We start from the raw sequence: 17,427 nt of genomic DNA, 5'->3' as shown, positions 1-17,427 counted from the left end.
CAGCACATGGGGAGGGGAGGGCTGTCCTGGGGAACTGACAAACGCCATGCCTATGCAATAGATTTCTGATCAGCAAGTTCTGTGTACAAACAAAGGTGCAATCCAAAAGGCAAGCAGCACATGCCTCATTGCTTTTATCTCTGGGGAAAGGTAAAATTGTCAGGATCAGATGGACGGTCTCAAACTCAGCAGCAATTTAGAAAAGAAGAAACTCACAAATGAACAAAACCCCACCACACCTCTTCATGAGGCTGGTTTGACTGAACCCCTTCTGATTCAGACAAAAAAAGATAATTAAAGTCTTTGTGATGCTCTTCTCACATCACAACACAGTAGGAAACAAAGAACATTTTATCTTCAGAAGGGAAGACAGGCATGGTTATTTTGTAGGACATTAATCTTGTTCTGCATAACCATGCACGATACAAGCACATAAAGACTGGTTTCACTTTATTTCTTAACAATGACCAGCTACCACTTATGTTGCTCATATCTGAGCGAGGGAAGAAGAGGGCTTCATACAGAAACTAATGCTACCGTTTAGAAAACAAAATGGGATAGGAAAACTGTGTGACAAGACACAGCTACAGAATTTTAAAGGTTAAGATGTGTACATGTGAAAGGATTTCCTATTAAAAAAGAAAATGAGAATGTTAAACCCTACGGCCAAGAAGATTCATTTGAAACGCTACAGCTGTTTACTTTTTAACAAATAGATTTCTTCGTTCAGCAGAATAATCACTGCACATTATAACAATATCAGGTGGCATAGCCTTTATTAATTTATTCATAAAAACCGTTTTTAAATCACACTGCCTTGAAAAATCTGCATCCACTTGCAAAATACAAGTCGTGAACTTTCTGTGCTCTTTTCTGAAAGAGGAAACCCTGTCTTTAATTAGAAAGAAACAGATCTGAAGCAAAGCAAGGAAAAGGTAGTTTGACAAAGACAATTAAAGCAGCAGACATGGTTGAGAACTGCTAACGTGCATGACAAGGTCTGTGTTTTGTTTGGCTGGGGTTTTTTTTTGGTTCACCCTCAAAAAATGAAATATTTTCTAACTTTAGACAATACTAGTTAAGCTAAGAAAGAATGTTTGATTCTGGCTATAACAACACAAGCCCAAAGTAAATGGATTGGCATTCCGTGTTCATGTAGCTCAGCTAATCCACCTGAAGGATAACTTACCCTACCCAAACGTTCTACCCTGGACATGAGGTAAACTTGAACCCCAGTTTGATCTATTGTTTTAATAGCAAACAACAGGCACATATCTGCTGTCATTTGAATAATGTCAAACATTTTTATTTCAAAAAAAATGGTAAGTAATTAGAACGAACTGTTCGCTGCATCAGTGAAGTTACATTATATTTTCATCTCCTAATTTTTCCAGATATTTCATTATCCTGAAGGATACCCAGGATACTGAAAATTTTTGTTTAGAGCACCATTCATGGCTACCTCACTCTTCACATCTCATCTCTACTCTGGCAATGTCCTAATTTATCATTACAGTGAAAGCCTATTCACACTTCCATGGCTGCCTTTCTTTTCTTACTTGGTGTTTAAATACATTTACAAACTGCCTTTCTCCACAAACGTAAGCCTTTTTTTTTTTTCCAAATACAAATGCCTAAAGCTTTGCATCTAAACTCTATATATGCAGACCTCTTGTAGCCCCCTTTGAATCGAGGAGAAGTTCTGGGTGTCCAGCACCTCTAGAGAGGCAGGAAGCATTTAGTAGCAGAATGGTGGTCCTTGCACACCTTTGTTTGTATCAATCAGTATTTTGATCAGATCTATACATATATATATATATACATACACATATATATGAGCCCAATTCCAAATAGATTATCATCTGAAAACCCCTGTGATTTCTCCAACAAGAACAGTGGTTCTCACAAACATGACATTAGCAAGCAGCTGTGGTCTTTTGAAGAATATCATTTGAAAAACTGATGGGCTGACCAGAGCTGGGCAGATCGCTACTGTACCTGTACAGCGAGCCTTACAATGGGAGTGCTGCAAACATACGCTGGGGGATCTGGTTTTAATTTACTTAAATGTCCAAGGTCCCCAGGCAGAATATCACAAAGATCATAATAACATACTTAAGATGTCGTGGACATCTTTTGCCCTGAGGCAGTAATTTTGCTAGAGTTCTGAAGTACAGAAAGTAAGTTTGGTAATTTGAATTAGCTGCAATGAATAGAGAATTTTAAAGTTCACAGTAGGAGCACTTTTCACATGAAACCAGCTAACCTGCTTGTTCAAGCCCTGGACAAAAGCATTGCCCAGACCAGCAGAAGTACAGGGAAGACAGCCCACTACGCCGGCTCGCAGAAAGAGGCTAGGGCCCAGAAAATGAAAAAACAATTAAGGGGAACATTGAGGCCATAAAGCTATTCCTTAAGCTTGCTAAAATTCAGTGGTCTGAAGCACCTGAGGGACAGCTCTGTACATAGAAATGGAGGATAAAGCAATTCTTGCAGGAGAATCAATTCACTTATACAGGTACATAAATGTTATTTTTCATGTTGACTTTTCTAGCTATTCTAGCTGACACATGCAGCTGCGAACTCAATTACAGCAGATCACTTTGCAGCAGCTGTGTCTGCATATCAATGTGCAATATTTAATATTTTCTCTATCTGATTGCTTTCAGTTAAGACTGGAACTTCTATAAGGTCACTAAAACCTAAAATTTATAATTGGCTTTATAGCCCACATCCTCTGCTGCTCTATTACTATTATTTTGAAGTTCGTTAGTAAATAAAACACATACTGTTCTAAATCCTGTTACTTTAGTTTCTAGAAATTCTTCCCACCTACTCCCCATTTTTATCGTGCTTTCTGAAGAGCCTCCATAATGAGGCTACAACAGCTACTTTTGATACTGATGTGTCACTGTAGTCTTTCGAGTAATAAAATCTGATACTTTTCCCATCATGCTTTCATAAAATTTCCCATGTCTGCAAAGTCATCCTTGGTCTTGGTTATAACACATAGCAATGAGATAGTATTTCAAATGCTAGACATGCAATATAATTAGTAAGCCCATTTCTTACTATGCTGTAAAAATCAAGACAGTACAATGCCAGGTTTTATATCTATTGATGGCACAACTGGCTAGGTTCCGGCTGCCTCCCTCAATGAACTCTTGGCTATGCCAGGGCTTCCTCAACTTGTGCCAAAACAAGATGCATCTCAAGCTGCTGCTCCAGAAGTAAGGAGCAAACGAAGCACAGCAATGCTTCAGCCAAGACAGCTGTTGCATGGAGTAGGTGCTCGGTAAGGTCAGCTGGAAAATCAGACCAGATGTGCAGCCTCATGTATTGTCAACCATTACAAAAGGATCATACTAACTCCAAAAATCAAGGTGGCAGAGTGGAAACTCTTCTTCCAGGCTTTGGATTATTGGGAAGAAGAAACTTCATGCATTTTAAAAGAAACACCTCTATGCTTAGCACACGTGAGGGATATCTAACTGGCAGGGGAGATGGGGGAACATCAAAGCAATCTTTCCAGATCACCTTCTGTTCATGTGCATTTAACACCTTCTATTACTATAATGTTCGTTGATTAAAATGTTTTAGCATGCCTCCCTCCGTCTGGAATTGGCATTTACCGGTAAATAAGGCAACTGATCTATTATTAGTCTTCTTCAAACAAAGCACCCATCCCAGTGGTGCTTGTCTTTTCCTACAAGAAAAAAAAATGACCAATATGTTAAGATTAGAGCTGTTACGTTTACCTGGCATTATAACATCAGGAAAACCCAGCTTCCTGGTAACGGAAATGCCTCTGTTAAAGATCATGGGGTTTTCCCTTCGAATCTGCTCCATGTCGCCACGAAGAAGCTGAAGAGATATTATAAGTCCTGGGAAAAAAACAAAGATGTTCATTTTTTCAGACATGCAAGTAAAATAATGCTTTGCTCCACAGTTAATTTAATACAAACATATAAATAGAGTTCTTTTCTTCCTTGGAGTAATTTAAAACCGAAATGGAAGAAACAAAACTGCTTTAAGGCATGAGTTAAGAGCATAGCATTATATTAAAATACAATTTTTAAAAATCAGAATACTTAATTTTGCAGAGATGTCACAAGTTACAGTGAAGTACTTAGCATTATTTCTATTCCTCACATACAGCAGGTACAACACGCGTATGAGCAACGCCACCTCTAGCTAAACGACCACATCACACAACGCTGTAGAACATCTCTGACGTGCCATTAACGACAATTAATACCATAAAAAAATATCTCAAAGCATATCTGTTCCACTTGTTTCTTTAACTCCTTCATACAGGAATGTTGATTTTAATGAAATTCCCTTCAGTACCTCACCATGTTTCAGGAGTACCAGCTGGGCAGACTTCAGCAGCTAGCTCTTTCAATGCAACCCTTTGGTCTATCAAATGAGTAGCTTGACTAGGAATAATTACACGGTTAATCTCAGTCCAACTGCTTTCTCTAGTTGCTTTTAATTTCTAGCATACTACACCCCTAAAATGAGGATAATGTATTGGTAAAGGCAAGCATTGCGACATCAGAAAATGCCAGGATTAAGCTCAACCACACAAGCTTAGCCTCATCTCTAAGCACACCTTACCAGCTTCACTTATCAACGTGAATTACGTTCACATAGTAATTTTCCACAATCTTTCTCTCATTCAATGACTGACAGTTAGTCACTAGCTCTTTCTGTCGTCTCTATTCCCTCACTGGAGCAACACATAGGAAAACAAACACTGCCCTGTATATGTATTCCTGCATGAGCCCTCTACAGTTCTGCTACTTCCTAAGCTTATGGCATCAGAATTAATCTATTATCTATGAACATCAGTCACTAGCGGTACCAGAATGTGTAATCTTCCAGCATGGTATTACATGTATTACTTATGTGATACCCTCCCACATATTCCACCCCCAAAAACTTCTGCCTAGCTTCTTGCTCTCCCCAAGAGGTTTTGTAAATCTACTCTCCAGTCCTCTCTTCTACCCAGCCTATCCTTCTAGGTTTTTTTTCTATTCCTTCAAGCAGATCTGAAGGACTCATTTTACACAAGACCTGGGAAGGTTGGGAGAGAAAGAACCAGAAAGCTTTTCTTCAGGGAAAAATCACACTCATGATTTGAGCATTTTCCCACTGTAAGAACAGGTTCTGAGAGGCCCAAATTGTGCTACTTACGCTTAAATCATGTCAGCCTCCAATACTGCCCCTCCCACCAAGACAATACCTCTGCCAAGTTTCAACCTCCTCTTCCAGAGATGCACTAGATCTTAATGAAATGCTTGAAATAATTATTTTAAAAAGCCAAAGGCAAGGGTAAAAAGCTATGTTTCCCTTTCTGCTCTTCAAAAAAGCTCACGCTTGGGGGAAAAAAAAAAAGTTTTAGGCAGACACCTGGCATTGGAAATAAATGCAAACAGTCCAAGTTTTCGAAGTTATAAACAATTCAGGAAAATGTTTTAATGACAAGTGGCAGATGACCTTAACTGTAGAAGGAGGAACAGCAGGGAAGGAGACCAGCTTTGCATAGAATAAAATTCCAAACCTGAAAACTGTTTTATTTGCTTATTGTTGTGTTTAATATCTTCTATGGGAGTGTGAACTGCATATTCCACTACAATATCTCAGTAGGCAAACAAGGGAAATTAAGACAGTATCAGTATCTGGACATCAGTACACTGATGAATCAGGCACTCGGCAATGAATGCAAAACTAGCTGCAAGGAAGAAGAACTCTATCCTGTCGGCTGGTTCATTTGGAATGGAACAGTAATGATATCCCTGAATTGGCAAACTACAGAAATCAATACATGAGGTAACAAGATAGGACAAGATTTACTTTCCATATTTATCTGTCATTGGCTAGGAAAATAAAACTGGGCTTGAAAGGTGGCAAGAACTCTGCCAAGACAGTTATTCTCCTCAACTATGTAATGAAACAGTACTGAAACTATCACAGGGAGTCTTCTTGATAATTAATTTGTAGGTACAAAACCACTGCTTATTTTCTGGACAGTCAGAATTTTCTGAACAGCCAGACACATATTTTAGACGAATTTAACCTCTGGCTTTGCTTCTGTTGACAAGGATGCATGGTATCCTCAGGAGAGCAAGCCTTGGATATGGGTTATACCTGGAATTTTCAAGGGAATACAGGATGAGAAGGAAGATGGTTTTACTCAGGGAAATTATGATTAATAGACTTTAAATTCTTGATTTCCTGTGCAGCCAAGTCTGGTCACAGTAACCTAAGCCAGTGTCACAAAAAAGCCTTTTAAAGGAGTTCTGGCAACGCTGATGCTGTGTATGTTGTATCCTCCCATGGGCTGGCAGTTTTCACAAGCACAAATATACTCAGTAACCATAACAGTCAACAAATGAAGTCTCCCAAAGTAAGCTCACGCTATAGCAGGCCATTGGCTCTCTCCACTGCTGACCTCTCTTGAGATAAAAAAACACTACAGATATGACAGTGAAGGAAATTTAGCATGCTGAGTTAATATTATTGTCAGCTGTATCCGAGAAGGAAAGATATCAGGTGGTTCGTTTTTTATTTTTTAAATTCCTGGTTAAACTGGCAGGCAATACAGATTTTTCACCTGTAAACTGAACGTGAATGAATTTTACCTAAACTTTTACATCACCACAAGTAGAGAAATTCAGCTATGCATGATCTCACATCTCACTGAATTTCTCTGCTATAAACATTTAGCAGTCTCCTAAAGTAAATCTTCAGCTGTTATTAAGACAAAAATGTACAAGTAAATATTTACCATAGTTTGAGCTGGGTGCTGTGTATTTGGTGCTGGACTTGCGAATAATATTTTCATGGATCTGGCACCATTCATTTTCGTTGTTACACCTAAAATAAAAGAACACTAATTCAAGTTAAAAGCTTTCTGCTGAACCATCTTAGGACAGGAGAGCCGTCTTTGCTGTAGAGATAACATGAAAGGTTGTGAGGTTTTGATGAATGAGAGAAATCCCACATAACTCTTGTTTTTAAAAGTGGAAGGAAACAAAACATTCCCTACTAGTGACCTCCTTTTTATGGACACTTTGGAGCCTGTAGTGACTTTTCTATCATCAAAGCTATTGTTTCACTCCTCATGTTATGACAGAACAAAGCAAGCTCTGGACATCCTATTTGAATTCTGTGCACATAGAAAATTAATTTTAAGCTGAAATTAACTGTTGCCATGTAATACCTTTTTGTTTTTAATTAAAAAAAAGTTATCATCAAGAAATAAAAAGTTAAATTTGAAAGACTAAATAAAATCGTGATTTTTTTAGTATCTTGGGCATTTACAACAAGACTTTTGCTTACCTACCTATTTTACAGAATGCCTGGAAACAGGATGCACCCCCCCCCACAAACTGTAGGACAAGAATATATAACAACACAAAGTATGCTTCTGTATGTGTATCATCTTCTGGAGAAGCATTTCACAACTGTTTATTCATCTATATGTAATTTTAATAAGCAGTTGTAAATACTGTTATACATTACCATCTGTAAATCCTCAATAAATTTCTAGGATAGAAATTACAATATAACTATTTGTCAACAGATTTCTCATGTTACCATTCAGTTTCACCAGGAAAAATTCAGTTGTTAATATCAGTTCCCATAATACACAACAATCTGGTGTGTGGACTACACCCCTGTTCAAACAACATTCAGGCAGGACAGCTGGCTGCACTGCCCCTGCTCAAAGAAATCAGATTCAAACCCGCTGGATGTACGTCTTACCAAGACCACCACTTAATTGCAGCACCTATAAACAAAATTGTTTGAAACATTTCCCACTAACTCTATCTTTCCTGTCAGGTTATGCAGTTAAAGGCTCATCTTGAGCACAAAGGAGAAGAGGAACGATGGCATGTTGGGGAACAAGGGCTGCCACAGGAGGAGGTTCAGCACATTGTCCAGGAGCAAAACCCGGCAAGACGAGTCAGCCAGAAAGGCTCTCTGGATCGCTTTAAAGACTGAAATGGGGTACTGCCTTTGGTGATCCAGGACTCCTCATGGGATGCTGGGGAAGAACATTTCGGGACTGTTCAAGACTTAATAAAAATTGTACGGAAATAGAGGGATAAGGGTATAAAATGGCCCATTCATGTGTTACAGGTTGCTGTCAGCACGCTTGCCTGGCCATGCCCTGTGCCCAAACTGAGTGTCTAAAACCAACGACTGGAGGGATGGGTAGTGTGTATATGCATGTATATATGTTTTCCACTAACAAGCTTTTACCCCGCTAAACCAGAAAGGAAAATCGGATGAAGTCTTTGGTGCTGTGTTTGTACGAGTGGGTACATTCTGTCTGCACTGCTCTGGGTGCCCGGCTGTACGTGTATGTACTGTGTGCACGTACATGTGTGGGATACAGGCTCAGCCTGGTGCCTGGCTGGACCTGTGGGCACGGAGCTGTGACAGCCTCACCTCTGTCAGGCTACTGGATTCAGCCACTCCTAACATCTCCCATCACCATTCTGGTACCCATAGCAATTTCAGAGGCTTTAGACTAATCACATGCCATTGCAGGCACTTACATGAGAGGTTTTTTTTGTTGTTGTTGTTGGGTTTGGTTTTTTTTTTGAGGCTAACTTTCCAATTCCCTCCTCCACTCTTAATCTTTCTCAGGATTGTTTCCTTAAATTGGAAGATATTAACTTCAAAATACAAGTTAATGAGAATTACAAAGACAACAAGAAGTTATGAGTATAACAAAGAATGGGCTACCACCACGATAAAATCAGACTGTGTAACTATGCAGTGGAAAGTCAAACCCAGTATCTCTTACTGCTCCATTCCACGCCCTTCACCCTTACATATAAAGATTTTGAAATGGAGCAATATTTTTTAAAAAAATCCTCTGTAAATCACTGTTTCTTATCTATAGCTATATACTTATTCTCAATACTCTGATGGCAAGATTCTGGAGAGAGAAATTAAGGACACCACAGCATTTGGAAATTACATTGTGATAGAGAGAGCTGAGAGCACCAGAAACAGATGTTCCCGTTTCCTTTCCAGTCATGGAGAAATACAGATACCTTTTAATGATAACCCACCAAAAAATCATCATGTGAGCTGAGCAGAGAGCCAACAGAAACACAGAGTAAGAGCACGCCTGGACGCTTGCTTCTTTCTGGATCTTGGGCACTTGAGTCAGCAGTGCCACACCCCTGTTTGGGATCCAAAGCCAAGAATGCCAGAATTACAGTGCCACTGAGAAAGTAACCAAGGACACAAGCCCCATGTTCTGAGCCCATAGGCTACTGTGCCATGGTATGTGAGAGAGACATTAGACTGGGAGGGGGAAGGCAAAGAATTGAAGTGTCCCTCTTTATTAAGCCATTACATGACAGATGAGCCATATAAGCGTCTCTCTTTTGAGCTGTGTTTTTAATGACAGTGACTACGGCTGTTGTGTTTAGCACTGGATTCAGGGTCACCAGCACCTGTAGAGGTCTTCTGGGTCTGCCTGTACAATCAGACCCTCCGAAGATATAGGCAGATCTTCAGTTTCATTACGTTTCCTTGTTTCTAGACAGTAACTAATTCCTAAGCTCTTTCATAGAGTTTAGGTATTAACTTATTCACGAAGATATTCAACGATGACAAACGTTCAGCTTGAATGGAATTTTTTTTACCAGGAGAAAAGTGCCATCGGTGCTATACAGCTTGTTGCCGCATAACAAAGGGACACACTATAGATGTTACGAAGTACTTTACACTAGAGAGTAAGCACAGCTGAAATGACAATTTTACCAATATAATAATCTGCTTGAAAAGCAAAAATGGAACCTTTACCACAAACAGTACTATTGGTTAAAAAAGAAAAAAAAAAAGGAGAAGAAAAAAAGAAAAAACAGTACGTTGACCAAGTCTAAATGTCTTTTAAATTTAATTGTGCTTTATTATCACATGATTCCCCATGAAGTCAGCAATTTTTAACTCAGTGGCAATAGTGAATCTTATTTCTCCTGAAGTGCAATTGAATTAAAAGATTAAATTAAAATTCTGTCCTATTGACTCTTAAATGTTTTTAAAAAAAAGAAAGAAACGAAGACTATAAGCATGTTGGCAAAATCAGGGTAAGCTATGAACCAGTTACTGTGAAGACAGTAGGGATTTTTTTCTGTCTGCTGCATTATGTAACTGAAGAATAGTACGGCAAAAGGAATTAAGGCTATCTAGAACAAGTAGGAGCTGGTAATTTTCTACAGCTTCAGTATTACAAAACCATATACTGCCAAGAATAATGAGAGAACCCACAAAGCCTGTTATAGCATGCTTACTGACACCCCCCACAAATGCTGATTATTATAAAAGCAAAAGGAACATAGAAAACTTGGAATAAATTAAACACAAAGTACACACAGTAAAAAAGGAAAAATGGAGAAAAAAAATTACTTCCAGCACGCTATCCTAAAGTATTCATTTAATTAAAACGCTGATCAAGCTGTATTCCAGTATTTCTAGGTTATCTGGTGCAGTTAGATTGGGGTTATCCCAGCTGAAATCTTCGCTCCACTTATCTTTGCAACAGGTTCAGGTGTCAGACACCTCAGCTGATTGTTAAGAACGTATGAACATTAAAAAAAAGCTTCGCACACTGGCAAGAGGAGATATGACTCGGGCAGGGTACATGAGCAGCCAGGCTCGTGTACGCTGCCCTGAGGTGGCTGGATTAGGGAGGTTAGAGTGTACATCCCTGTCTGTTCCTGTTCCTCTGTCTATGGACCTGTTGTTCATAAACTGTCTAATCCCCTTGGACCTGCTAATACTGCCTGGCTTCACAACGTCCTGTGGCAATAAAACCCAGCAGACCATTACCTGCTTTTCTTACTTTCTTCCATCTGTTTTAATGTCACCGCCTACCAATTTCACTGAGCATCTCGAATTCTTGTGCTCTTGTATTCTGTGAACAACAGTCTACCCTCCACCTTGATTTTGTAAGTCTTGGTCATATTTCCTCCCACTACCATTCTCCTCTTCAAACTGAAGCTCCCCACCTTCTCAATCTCTCTCAGAAACGACTCTGTGCCCTTGAACATTTTACTTGCTCTACTCCATACCTTCTGTAACTACTGTACCTTTTTTGGGAGGAGAGGTCAGACATCAACACAGTACCTCAAGAAAGGGCAGCCCTGAAGTAACCTTCTAGAACTTAACAGTACAGCAAACTGACTATATTTGCACTCCCCAAAACAATCTCTCAAGACCAAAACACAACAGAGCTAAGACATTAATGGACAGTACAAAAATCCTTTCAATATTGGTGGTGTTCTGTGCTAACTCAGGAAACAATAATTATCTTCACATTGACAAGACATTAAAAGTCATTTATCCTACTGCAAATAATATTCTCCTTAAAGTAGAGAGATAACCTATAGGACAAATTCTAGACCATCCTCACAGCTGAGACTACAGAAAATTTCTAACCTCTGATAACTTTTTAGTTGTTGTACCAGCCTCTGGAGTGCAAGTTAAAACAGATTCCAGCCTCCAACGACTTGTGCCTGCAAATTAACCTGGAACAAAGTTATCCCAAAATCCATGGACTGCAAAGATAGCTCAAAGTTAGTTTTGTACCAACTACCAATGTAAGCTGCACTTTACATGCCCTGAACACAAAGACGACGACTGTTCTCCCAAGTTTGAAATGCTGCCCTGAAAACACTTGCCTGCAATGCATTTTATTGTGTTAATGTTTTACTTCTTGTCTAAATACCAAATATATTACAAAATATATTTCTGGTTTATATAAGCATTTTCTCCTGAGCCATCCATCACCTTTCCAGGTTGGCTGGTTCTATGGTAAATGTACCGTTTGGAATGTTTGCCATACTACATCAGACCCTGATGTCAAACAGATGGGGACAGACATGCAATGTATGCTCTTGTCCAGCTGGGCACATAGCAACAACTGAGTATCACAAGGGCAAGGCATTCAGGCAATACACCACATTAACAGGAAGGATTTTTAAGAGCTAGTGCTGGAGAAGGAGAAAAGTAAAGGATGGAGAGAAAATGGGACAAAATATAAAACTGAAAAAGATAATATGAAAGAGAAATACATGAAGTTTTTAGGGGAATGGGAAGATTGACACAGAGAGTAATGTGCAATGAGCAAAAAGCTCCATTAAAGGTAAAAATTCATACAAAAATATGAAATCAAGTGATCTCAGGAAAAAAAGGATTGAGAATTTAGTGTCCATCTCACTTCTTAGATATTTCACGTGTACATTATTTAAAAGAATTACAAAAGTAAACCTTCATGCTTTTACATAATGAGCTTATAACTAGAGCTGTGGTAGTATATCCTCTTAGTAAGATTATAACATGACTGCAGGATTAACAAACAGGAAAATCTGGATTGTGAGAAAGAAGTATTTTTCAGACATAAATCTTTATGGCAAGCTGAGAAAGACTGGTGAAGTAAATTGATTTTTTTTTTCCATGAACATTCTCTCTTGTGGATCCAGCAAAAGTCTCCATTGAAACACCATGTATTTCTTTCAGCCTTTGTTAGGTTTTCAGTGTCAGATTTTTTCCAGCTTCTCCCCAGCAAAAGGCTTTTCTGGCTGTATGCTGCCTGCCTCATTCATGGCAGCTCTAAGCTTTAGCTTTAGCCAGATAGCTACAGAAAGAATGCTTTTTACTGCTCCTTTAAAAATACACACACACTTCCCTCTTTATTTCATCTTTACAATTTTTTGGGGGTCAGCCTGAGGCATTTTAACAATAATCAAAATGAGAGCAGCAGGTAAGAAAACTAGTTCAGCATTGCTTAAGCATTCATATACAGTTTTAAACCTACAAAGGACAACAATCTGTCATTTCAATTTTAGTCTACAAAGCAAGAAAAGGTAGGTTAGCTAAAAGAACGTGCAAAGAGAAGATGCAAGCAGATAAACGTGGGAGAACATTCTGTTTTGGAAGACCAACAGCTATTAAAGCTGCAAAAGGGATAAGCTGGTGCCCTTTTGACATATCAGTTCTCCCTTCTGAAGATTTTCATTGGAGGTTTACAGAGAACACTCCAAACAGCAGTTAACATAAATAATGATGTACAAGACTTACAACAACTCAAGCGAATGATAACAGTGATAAAAAATTACAAGTGTATGATGACAGAATTGAATTCTGCTATGGGCTCTACTTCCTCTCCAGGAAGGCAGTGATGGGTGTGCGTGGATGTTGAAATCAAAGGGTGTGCGGAAGCAGACATTAACAACAACAGTGAGTATTAACCTACTTAAGCATTTAGGCAGTACCTTGGGTGGTGTGAAGGGAATCCATAATAACAAGACTCTTTAGATTAAGAGGAAGAAAAGGGAAGCTCTCTATCATGTGGTTTTATTGATCATGGTACTAGGACTTGGGATTGCTCTAACTGGCTGCATGACTTTATTGATCACTGACAAATGGAGAAGTCCAGTATTTTACATGTTTTTTTCTCTCCTATTTTTCAGTTAATAAGAAGCTAAAGGTGCATTGAAAGGGCATCAAAACAGAAATCTAATATTCAGAATGTTTCATTACTGTAAACATGCAGAATGTTGCAGTAACACTGTATCTACAAGGCCAATATTAACATAAACTATGTAACCAAAAACCACTGGTTTGAGATAAGCTGAAACTGAATGGTGACAAAACACCAGTATTATGCAGAACCTATTGACAAAGAGAAGACAGACAACCATTATGGCCTTAGGCCACAACCTGACATTTTTACTACAGTTTTCATAACTGTTGGAAAAAGAAGAATGGAAGAGCTGACTCTGAGACTTTCCTTTGGACTTACAGATTTCTAATGTCTGAAGAATGTATTTCATCAGGTGAAATACAGCATATTTCTTTGGTTTTGAGCTTAGCAGATTTTAAATAAATCACATTAATAAAAGTGCAGCTTTGCATGTCACGTAGATTTGGGCAATATTCAATAATTTCCAAAGCTTTTCACAAACCTGAAACATCTGTGATAACATTTATTAGTTTCTATGAGCTTCTGGAATAATAAAGGAGCTATTTTTGATTAAACACCACTAGTTTACCTTGTGAGGAGGATAAAGCAGCAAATACAGTTTATGGCAACTTGATATTTAATATCTCTTTAGCATCTCATCACCCAACATACACAAAGTGTTTTTTCTAATTCTTTTCCTTCTAGGAGTTACTCACGTGTAAACTTTGAGAACAAAATCCTTCTCTTCTTTTATTTCAGAGATTGACTGAAGTACATCCATGATGCTCAATACTGCACAGCCATAGGGGCGGCGATAGTGCAAATGAGGGGGCCCTTTTTTTGAATCATTTAGCAACATGCGACCTAAAATTAAAAGAGATTTAAAATATCAGAGATTCACATGGAGCCATTCTGTCCATTCTGTTCTGTTATCCCTCTGAATACGCATACCTACAGTAAGTTTCAACTACAGCTTGCAGTCTTCTCTATACTTCCCACTCTATTTTCTTATGCGTTTTCAAATCCAGAGGTCCATTTGAACCTACCTGACCCAATGGGCTGCTCTGATGAAGGCACATCACCTCATTTAGCTAACAGAACACTCAAGGCCAAAGGGAACAGCATGATGTCTGGCCATCTTGGATTTGCAGCCCCATGACATGTATTTACATCCAGCTGGGTTGACTACAAATCACCTGTTGAATGAGCCAAGAATATGGCTTGTACTCATCTCTCTGCGTCCACACACAGATTCACTGTGGTCCTTCCACTATAGTCCAGTACTGACACAAATTTTCCCTTTATACAATTGCTTTAAGGGAATGCATTATATATTGTGTCATTTATCATGTTTGTCTTCGAGTGCATAAAGGAGAATTGTGAGGTACGAAGCTGCTCAATGATTAACTTCCTATTGTTAAAGCGTTTTTTTAATACAGTAAAAAATGCCAAGACCAGAAAAATCACTATGATAATCTAATCCATCTTGTAACATTACACATAACAATTTCTCCAGCACTTCTTGCATCAAAGTTAAAAATCTGAGCTTGAACTACAGCATATCTTTCTACAAGCTTCATTTATCATCTCAGGTGATACAGAGTAATTCTAACTTTTAGACACTTTATGACACAGTGAAGTCAGATAGTGAAAAACTGATCCTTCTGACACAGTTGTGACTTAGGAAGCACATTGTCCTTCACAGGACAACACGACAAAGCTGTGGTTTCACTAAGCTGTTTAGACACAACTTTTCTGTTGTACTTCAGAAAAGGTATCTGTGGCTGGTAATGGATGCTGGTAGTGAACGGGCTGGGAACAGGGTTAAATTCCCTTTCATTGCAAACACTACCTAGCCAGTTTTCAATTAACTGCAAACCTGAAAGACACAAAAGTCAGTGCACTACTCAGTTGTTCAGAATAATACAACTGAAGAGACTGTTATTCCTACTATATGTTGTTAACATTTTAGGCCTAAATATTTGAAATAAGTTATACTTAACACAGGTAAAATATTTACTTGCTAATTTCTCAGTGAAAGTACACACATTCATAGTTTAGAACCATTTAACTCCCTGTAACTAATTATATCCTTTTTAACTAGAGCTTTTTTCTACCCAACACCTTCCATCTAAAGATATTCTAGCAATTTAATTCACATACCAGAAGTCATATTCACTCCTGGGCTAAAAATTCATCAGGCTGTCCGTGAACTACTTCAAGCACCGTACTATACCATTTAAGACACATTCTAAATTCATCTTCAATCATAAACACTTTCCATTCTTGCTACTGCAAATCTCAAAAAGAATAAACGCAGCCTAGCCTGGCCTATGAACAGTCAGAGAAACTCTGTAAAGGGTGGCTAGTCAAGGGAATTGGCAAGGAAGGGCCTTCTTCCTTGGCCAGGGTCAGCTCTAGGTACCGCACACCCAGATTGCTCCTGTGCACAGCTCTGTGCGAGCAGCCAGGAGAACCTGGGAAACAGCAAGTGTACACTGCTAGATGTTGGGCTATGGCTTCACAGGCTTCCAGCAGGCAGGCACTGCTGCCAATGCTCCTTTTAGGTGGCAGCAGGTAGACAGAACACCTGAGAGGTGTGACAGCTTCCCTGCTCTTCTACTCTGTAGGCATCTCCCTGACTTCGAGTGTGGGTTTTTGGAAGCACTGCAGACTCCTACAGCAGAAAAAGAGATCTTTACCTATGTCTAACGGCATCTGATTTACTAATGTGAATGGCCACCTCAAATGTGGTGTTTAATGAAGTATTTTGTTTCAGACTAATAAAAAAAAAACCCCTACCACTGTTAAACAGTCATCAGTAACTTTCTAACGCTTAGCCGCATATGGTCTGAATGTTAATCTCAGCAGACAGGCATGGTCTATGACTGATTTTCTAACTGATTAAATCATTATAATGTCAGCTAAGTAAAACATACATTTAAAAATAGTCTAAAAGCACTGTTAATTATATGTATTTCAAGTAATGAATCATACTGTACCTATTCGAATTACATGGGCAACTATGTACAAATCTCTCTTCATGTCCTTGCTGCTGAGATCCTAAAAGATTGGAAAAAATACAGGCATTAAAAAAAAAGAATACATTGCACTTCCAAAATAAGCACCTGCAAAACTCCACAAACAATAAGGACTACACTTGAGAGTATTACTCTCCATTCATTTAGCTACTCCATCTTTAAATAAGAGAAAGTATTATTATTTCTAATTTACAGACAAGAAAAATTAAGCATAGAAGGATTATATTTGGTGGGAATGTTCTTTAAAAAGGAAAAGAAATGAAAGATTCTGACTCCACTGACTAGTGATGCTGTATCAAAATTCTGGCAAACATTTAAAATGTTAATATAATCCTTAATTCAAACACATTATTAGACTGTATTGAATTTACAAAGTGAATTTAAACCCCTGAGTTACCTCACCTGCAACCCATCTGGCTTCCTTCAGCCCATCCCCTGACTACAGGTCCCAGATCTGTCCCCAACTCTCTTCCTTTGCTTCTGCTTTCCTTTTTTGGCTTTTGACTTCTCAGCATGGAGTCATAGTCTCACATAATGGCTCCAGAAAAAATCTGCAGCGTGACTGTCAGAATTTAGATAAAACTTCAAGTGGCAGTTGGAAAGCACCACATTTGGCTAAAAACGTTCTAACGGTTTAGTGACACAGATGGTCACTCTTGTTTAGTACGTTCAAAACAGTGATAAGGTATTGGAAAAGCTAAGAAATAAACTCAGTTTTAAGATGAGGCAACTGCTTAGCAAAACTCAGGACCTTAAGATCTCCCAAAAGTTATTTTTATGGCAAACAACTATATACATGGACAAAAACTTGGAATTCCATGTCACAGAATAGCAGGTCAAAACTTAAAAATGAGCTTAAAGAAAAGCTAAAAAATGGGAAAAGGAGAA

General features: G+C 38.6%; 1 protein-coding gene across 1 annotated transcript in view; it reads right to left on the bottom strand.

Moving 5' to 3' along the window:
- The window catches only part of DOCK3 (dedicator of cytokinesis 3), a 209,176-nt gene that overhangs the window by 77,180 nt on the left and 114,569 nt on the right, over positions 1 to 17,427 (bottom strand). The window contains exons 11-14 of the mRNA XM_068419791.1: positions 16,501 to 16,561; positions 14,215 to 14,362; positions 6,794 to 6,882; positions 3,759 to 3,884 (exon numbers count right to left, since the gene is read on the bottom strand). Coding sequence (XP_068275892.1) covers positions 3,759 to 3,884; positions 6,794 to 6,882; positions 14,215 to 14,362; positions 16,501 to 16,561 — 424 coding nt within the window. The remainder of the gene's footprint in view (positions 1 to 3,758; positions 3,885 to 6,793; positions 6,883 to 14,214; positions 14,363 to 16,500; positions 16,562 to 17,427) is intronic.

Source organism: Nyctibius grandis, chromosome 29 (genome assembly GCF_013368605.1).
Source record: "Nyctibius grandis isolate bNycGra1 chromosome 29, bNycGra1.pri, whole genome shotgun sequence".
NCBI lineage: Eukaryota > Metazoa > Chordata > Aves > Nyctibiiformes > Nyctibiidae > Nyctibius > Nyctibius grandis.
Note: the sequence above shows the minus strand (reverse complement) of the source record. Positions and strands in the feature narration are given on the sequence as shown.